This window comes from Poecilia latipinna, unplaced genomic scaffold (assembly GCF_001443285.1).
Source record: "Poecilia latipinna isolate Pla-1442-1.1 unplaced genomic scaffold, P_latipinna-1.0 Scaffold3185, whole genome shotgun sequence".
Taxonomy (NCBI): Eukaryota; Metazoa; Chordata; class Actinopteri; order Cyprinodontiformes; family Poeciliidae; genus Poecilia; species Poecilia latipinna.
The window spans coordinates 45,810-53,520 of record NW_015115801.1 but is presented as its reverse complement, the minus strand read 5'-3'; the positions used below and the strand labels follow the sequence as shown (position 1 = coordinate 53,520).

General features: G+C 38.7%; 1 protein-coding gene across 1 annotated transcript in view; it reads right to left on the bottom strand.

Moving 5' to 3' along the window:
• Positions 1-959: 959 nt before the first annotated feature.
• Positions 960-7,711, bottom strand: part of pex12 (peroxisomal biogenesis factor 12) — a 14,374-nt gene continuing 7,622 nt past the window's right edge. Inside the window, exon 4 of the mRNA XM_015023058.1 lies at positions 960-1,521. Within this exon, the coding sequence (XP_014878544.1) occupies positions 1,131-1,521 (391 nt within the window). The 3' untranslated portion in view covers positions 960-1,130. The remainder of the gene's footprint in view (positions 1,522-7,711) is intronic.

The following is a 7,711-nucleotide window of genomic DNA, read 5'->3' as shown; positions in this document are numbered from 1 at the left end:
TGGAATAGAGGCACATCTAAAACATGCAGAGCAGGGGGGGCTGAGGACCAGGTGGAGAAACACTGATTTAATCAGTGAAGGAAATATTATTACCATATATTTAACTTGTCTTTTTTTTTTTTTTAAGGTTTTGTTGGCCCTAGTGGCCTTTATTTGAAAGTAGTTTGACAGGAAACAGGGTAATCAGAGAGGGGGAAGGCATGCAGCAAATGTCACCAGACCTGGAATCAAACCTGCAACCACCACCACGAGGACGAAAGCCTCAATACGTGGGTTGTGCTTTGCCGCTGTGCCACCACAACTTGTCCCTGTACTTTTGACCACTCTTGACAGATGAGTCAGTCAGCAGCAGCTCTAACTCCTCCCCCAGTGACAAGCAACACTGTGCTCACTGACAAGAGAGACAAAAGGTATATATATGATAAAAATAACTTGTTTTAAATGTGTGATTTAAACTGGCCATTTAATTATATGCCAGAACTAAAGTTAATTAGTTAAGTAAAATAGGCCCTGCCCACGATATCACAAGCAAAACTTTGAGTCACAAACAAAAACTTATTTTAAGCCAAGTTAAATGTTATTTTAAGCCAAGTTAAAAAAAAAATTCAGTAAAGTATGTAAATTACGCAGCAACTGATATGGCTCAACTTTCCAGTGTTTTTTTGGTGATGACAGTTAAGGGGTTAAAACAAAGTAAGTTACAACAATTCACATTGGCTGTGAATTGGTGCTGTATAAATAAACTAAATTAAATTACCATAATTGTTAAAAACTACATGGAAAGTTGAGTGAATAAATCGATATTAAAAATTTTTTAACGCCCATCAACTTAATTTTGATGTGTTCTATTACTCTTCTGAGGTCTAAATAGAAGCTGAGGCAGGAAAGGTTTTATTACCAGCACTATTATATATAGTATATTTACTGATTTAATAAATACAAAGACTGAGTGTAAGCCATTAAAATCTGAATCAGATCAGAATTTATCAACTTTAAAATCAACTTTTGCACACAAAAGTGTAATAACATTTTCACTCTTCACAAAGAGCTGTTGCACAGGAATGCGGCAAACAGTAAGGTCACATTTCTCCAAAAGATGGGAAACATCTGAAATGACCTCCAGAGAACTTTTAACTCTCGGACTCATAGATCTTGATGAGGTGTTGCAATTCTGTGGGGAATCCAGTGAGTGGGCAGCAGTGATTAGCCTTCACATAAGTGTAAATGCAGCGGTAACAGAAGACAAAGCCAGATGTGGACAGCACCGTGGAGTTGGCCCGGAGCTTTCGGCACAGTGGGCAGTTCTTCTCGTCTGCTGCTGGTTGGACATCCTCCTGCAGATGGAGCGGGGGAGGAGGTGCAGGCAGGGAAGTGATGGTTTTAACTGTGCTCTGGTTTTCCGAGGAATGCCACCACTCCAGGAACTGCATGAAGAAGACGCCCAGAGACAGGGAAGTGGAGAGGGAGACGGCCACACCCTGCGCTGCCCGAGACATGAGCCACCATGCTCTCTGCATCAGTCTGCAACCACAGGAACAACAGCATGATGTGTATACAGAAGTTCTCCACTCAGATATACACATTATGTTCAAGTTGCATTCATCAGCAAATCTAGAAGCAGGATCTTTTTTTTATTATAACTAATACAAATAAGTGCTAAAGAAATTCCTGAAGCTCCGTTTCCTCGGGTACCAATAATATAAAAACGTGACCTTTCCCTCACAAACGGCCCTGAAGCAGCAGAACATGTTTGTTTTGCACTGTTCCCTTTGAACACTGAAACTGATGCTACTTAGGTCCATTTCCAGGGTTTCCAGTACACCATCACTTTATCTAAGACAGGGGTGCCCAATACGTCGATCGCGATCGACCGGTCGATCGCAGAAAGGTTTTGAGTCGATCTCGGCAGATGACCATCTGAACGGCGCCAGGACGCTGAGACCAGCCCTTCCTCTTCTGACGGGCTTATCAAAAATATTCACTAAGATCTAAACGTTTGTAGCTTCATTAAAAAGGAATAATTATAAAAAGTCAACGAAACATGTTAAAATGAATAATCTCAGTAATTATTGTTTCAACAAGGTGTTGCGCAATTCAGTGCCTTTCGGTCCCATTAACAAAAAAAAAAAGAAAAAAAAATTAAGGGGACTCAAAGACCGACTGACGAGCAGAGCAGGAGTTTAAATTAGCTACTCAACCACTGCTGTGTTCATGAGAGGCTTATTAATAATCGAGAAATAAATATCAAGCCTGGAAACCTGATATGTAACGGACTGAATGTTGTGTTTTTAATGTAATCCTTGCTCGGCTTGCGGGGGTGCAAGCGGTTGCCACGGCAACGGGTGTGCTTAAACGACAAAGAGACAGAGAGTAAAAAGGTAGGAGTGGTTTTGAGTTGATTGTCTGTTCGGGTTGTTTTACCTTTGTTTACCTTTGCTGTGGCTCATCACACCTGCTGTAGTTTCTGAACATTCAATAAACAACAAAATTGGACTAATGACCTCGTTTGTGAGTATACGTCACAACAAACATCAAATAGGACAAATATATTTCATTAAGTTTTAAACAAATGGGTAATTATGTGAAATTAAATTAATTATATCCCGACTTCAGAAGATTTGCCTTTACCTTTACTGGGCTCTTTGGTTCCTCCTATCAGTCTGTAGTTTCTCATACTGAGGTCATCAAACCAAATTTCAGATCTACCATGACTGACTGACACCTGCTGGCATCAGGTTTGCAACCAGCTTCTGACAGAGAAACCAGTAACCTCCTCCCAGTGTCAGAATCTCACTGAGGAAGGAACTGTGTTAGGTTTTATTTCTGCTATAGCTGATGCATATTCGCATATAAAATAAGTCAATAGAGTTTAATTTGCAATTTTTATGTCTTTGTGTCATGAGGTAGGGCCATACTCTGGATTTGGTGTTATCACACGGGCTTTGTTTGGATATCATTGAAATCTTTCAGACTTGTATTTCAGATCATTTCCCTGTTTTATTCTCTATTAAGATTTCACCTTCTGTGGTTACAAGCAATGCTAAACCTTTACTTTGTCGTACCATTAACTCTGATACTGCTCTTCAACTGAATGCAATCTTAGCTCCTACTACATTCCCTACTGATAACCTTGATATTGAAGCTCTTATTACAAATTTTAACAACGTCTGTTCTAATGCTCTAAATACTGTAGCTCCTTTGAAAATTAAATCAACTACAAGAAAGAAAGTTTTGGAGCCGTGGCTTAATGAAACCACACGCGCGCTTAGACGAGAATGTAGGCGCGCTGAGAGGAGGTGGAAAAAAGATAAACTGCAGGTTTCCTTTGAAATTTTGAAAGACAGTTTAATTAATTATCAGAATGCTGTCAAATTAGCAAAATCGAAATATTTTATTACTTTTGTAGCTTCAAATAGGCATAGGCCGCAAGTACTTTTTAATGTCCTGGATAGGATTGTCAATCCCTCGATTATATCTAGTCCTTTAGGCTCTGTTGAACGTTGTGAGGCTTTTTCTATGTTCTTTATAGAAAAGATTGAAGCTCTTAGAGGCTTGAATAAGCTGGTAGATTTAGATTCCCATGGAATGCCACAATGCGCAGCTATGTTAGAGCATTTTCAGACAGTTTCTATAGATGAACTGACTTTGGTTATTAAGCATTTGCGGCCTTCAAATTATCCATTGGACTGTCTTCCTACTCGTCTGATAAAAGACATTTTTCTGATTTTTGGCAGCTATATTCTTACGGTGATAAATACCTCATTGCAGTCAGGTTGTGTCCCATCTACTCTTAAACATGCTGTGGTCAAACCTCTTCTTAAAAAATCCAATCTAGACCCCAGTGACCTAGCAAATTTCAGGCCCATTTCTAAATTGCCTTTTTTATCTAAAATTCTTGAAAAATTAGTTTTTATTCAGCTTGAAATGTTTTTAAAAGACAATAATATAACTGAGAAGTTTCAGTCTGGGTTTAATGTTGCTCATAGCACTGAATCTGCCTTGCTCCGAGTGTATAATGATCTCCTCTTAACAGTTGATTCAGGCAACGTTGCTGTTTTATTACTTTTAGATTTGATCTCTGCATTTGACATTGTAGATCATCAGATTCTCTTACATAGATTAAAACACTGTGTTGGCCTGCGAGGCTCAGTATTCGAAAGGTTTAAATCTTATTTAGGAAACAGAAATTTCTCTGTTCATCTTGACCAATCCTGTTCTGGGGCCAGACCATTAAAGTATGGTGTTCCCCAAGGGTCAATTTTAGGGCCCATTTTGTTTATCTTGAATTTACTGCCTCTTGGTAAGATTTTCCAAAAATTTAATATTTCCTTTCATTGCTTTGCAGATGACATCCAGATTTATTTGCCCCTTAAATTGCAAAATGGTACAAATGATTCTCTTCAGCTGTTGCTAAACTGTTTAGCTGAAGTTAAATTATGGATGGAAAAAAACTTTCTTCACCTCAATGAAAGCAAAACTCAAGTTCTATTATTTGGTCAGAAACTTCAGACTACAAATCCAGATCAGATTCTTGGTTCTTTAGCTCGGTCTTATCAGACCTCTGCTAGGAATCTTGGTTTCACTTTTGACAGCTCTTTAAAGCTAGATAAACAAGTTAGTTCTGTCGTTAAATCGAGTTTTTACCACCTTCGGCTTTTAGCAAAAGTTAAATCTTACTTCTGTTTTAAGGACTTTGATGGACTCATCCATGCCTTCATAACAACTCGTCTGGATTACTGCAACTCTTTATATAGAGGGATGGATAAATCGCAGATTCAGCGACTTCAAATGATCCAGAATGCAGCAGCACGGCTTCTCACAGGAACCAGGAAGCATGACCATATAAGGCCAACTCTGGCATCTTTACACTGGCTGCCTGTCTTTTATCGAATAGATTTTAAGATTCTTTTGTTAACTTTTAAAGTTTTAAATGGGTTAGCCCCCCCTTATCTTCGGGACCTTTTAAATTTCCAGTCTGTGTCCAGAACTTTACGATCAAATAATCAGTTATTACTTACAGTTCCTCGAACTCGACTTAAGAGGAAAGGAGATCGAGCTTTTTCTGTTGCTGCTCCTGTTTTATGGAATAACTTACCTTTCCAGATTAGATCTGCCCACAGCCTGGATCATTTTAAATCGCTTCTTAAAACTCATTTTTACTCTTTGGCATTTAAATGACGTGTGTTGTCATTTGTGTTNGGTGGCAACAGGGGTGGCAAGGCTCTCCTTAGGGGTGGCAACTGCCACCCCATGCCACCCCAGTAGATCCGCCCCTGATGCCGACCAACGCATCATTGGGGTATGTGAGTCAGCGCTGATATCTACGATTGGCCATTATTATTATGTGTGCACACAAAGGTTCAAAGTTAAATCCAATGCATTGGTAACTGACTGAATCAGCTAATCAACCACCGCGGTGTTCAGGCGAAAACGTATTAATAATGATAATATAGACATCAAGCCTGACAACATAATGTAACAGACTGGATGTTCTGTTTTAGTGTTTTTGCTACTTTGTGTGGGAAATGTTTGTTTTTGGTGTTGATTCCCCTGATCGGTGATCTCTGCTCTATCTGCTCGTTGAGCTGTTGTTTGTTGGTTGCCATGGCAACGGGCCCTGCGTAATACCGACGTTCAGAGCGAGAAAAGGCGGAATAGAAGTTGTTGGAGCTATTTTTTCTTTATCCATTTGAATTTTGTTACTTTATTCTTAAATTTCTATTTTTTGTATTGTATTATTTACCGAGTTTATTTGTAGGTTGATAATTGTTGATTTTATTTATTTTTTGTTTTATTATTTGTCTTATTTATTTTCTAAATTTAGACAGGAAGTAATGTGGGTCAGTCCACTTTCTAAATGTGCAGGGGCCTGAAGGACCAGCAGGCATTTGGGTTTGGGGCCGATGGTTTTTAAGAGTGGTAGCATGAGAACAAATGAAAGTTTGAACTCTGTAATTGTTTGGTTAAAGAGGAAAATAAATCACCAAGAACAATCAATAAGTTTGGACATTGAACCTTCTTTTGCCCGTGTCGAGAAACTTGACCCCAGTGCCTCAGTAGTGGCTTGGTGGAACTTTTATTGGATGTTTGGCTTGGCAAACAATCAGAAGTGGTTCTGTCTAGTTTGGTTCTTCACCTGTTTATCAGCTTTATTGTAGCTTTATTGTGGCGCACTGCAGCCGCTGCAATTCCTAAAAACAAGCGACAAAAACTGATCTAATCCCCTGTGTTCGCAAAACGTGGTGATATTTATAACAGTCGTCAAACTACGGCTCCTACAGCATATTTAAAATAAAACGATTGACCAGGGATTGCCCTAGAGCACGATCGTATTTTAATTATAGGTGATTTTAATATACACATATGCTGCCCAGATAAACCTCTGGTGAAGGACTTTTTGGACTTGATTGACTCATTTGATTTTACACAATCTGTGGTTGGACCAACACATTCAAAGGGCCATACTCTGGATTTGGTGTTATCACACGGGCTTTGTTTGGATATCATTGAAATCTTTCAGACTTGTATTTCAGATCATTTCCCTGTCTTATTTTCTATTAAGATTTCACCACAGCATTGCTGTGGTTACAAGCAATGCTAAACCTTTACTTTGTCGTACCATTAACTCTGATACTGCTCTTCAACTGAATGCAATCTTAGCTCCTACTACATTCCCTACTGATAACCTTGATATTGAAGCTCTTATTACAAATTTTAACAACGTCTGTTCTAATGCTCTAAATACTGTAGCTCCTTTGAAAATTAAATCAACTACAAGAAAGAAAGTTTTGGAGCCGTGGCTTAATGAAACCACACGCGCGCTTAGACGAGAATGTAGGCGCGCTGAGAGGAGGTGGAAAAAAGATAAACTGCAGGTTTCCTTTGAAATTTTGAAAGACAGTTTAATTAATTATCAGAATGCTGTCAAATTAGCAAAATCGAAATATTTTATTACTTTTGTAGCTTCAAATAGGCATAGGCCGCAAGTCCTTTTTAATGTCCTGGATAGGATTGTCAATCCCTCGATTATATCTAGTCCTTTAGGCTCTGTTGAACGTTGTGAGGCTTTTTCTATGTTCTTTATAGAAAAGATTGAAGCTCTTAGAGGCTTGAATAAGCTGGTAGATTTAGATTCCCATGGAATGCCACAATGCGCAGCTATGTTAGAGCATTTTCAGACAGTTTCTATAGATGAACTGACTTTGGTGATTAAGCATTTGCGGCCTTCAAATTATCCATTGGACTGTCTTCCTACTCGTCTGATAAAAGACATTTTTCTGATTCTTGGCAGCTATGTTCTTATGGTGATAAATACCTCATTGCAGTCAGGTTGTGTCCCATCTACTCTTAAACATGCTGTGGTCAAACCTCTTCTTAAAAAATCCTATCTAGGCCCCAGTGACCTAGCAAATTTCAGGCCCATTTCTAAATTGCCTTTTTTATCTAAAATTCTTGAGAAATTAGTTTTTATTCAGCTTGAAATGTTTTTAAAAGACAATAATATAACTGAGAAGTTTCAGTCTGGGTTTAAAGTTGCTCATAGCACTGAATCTGCCTTGCTCCGAGTGTATAATGATCTCCTCTTAACAGTTGATTCAGGCAACATTGCAGTTTTATTACTTCTAGATTTGAGCTCTGCATTTGACACTGTAGATCATCAGATTCTCTTACATAGATTAAAACACTGTGTTGGCCTGCGAGGCTCAGTATT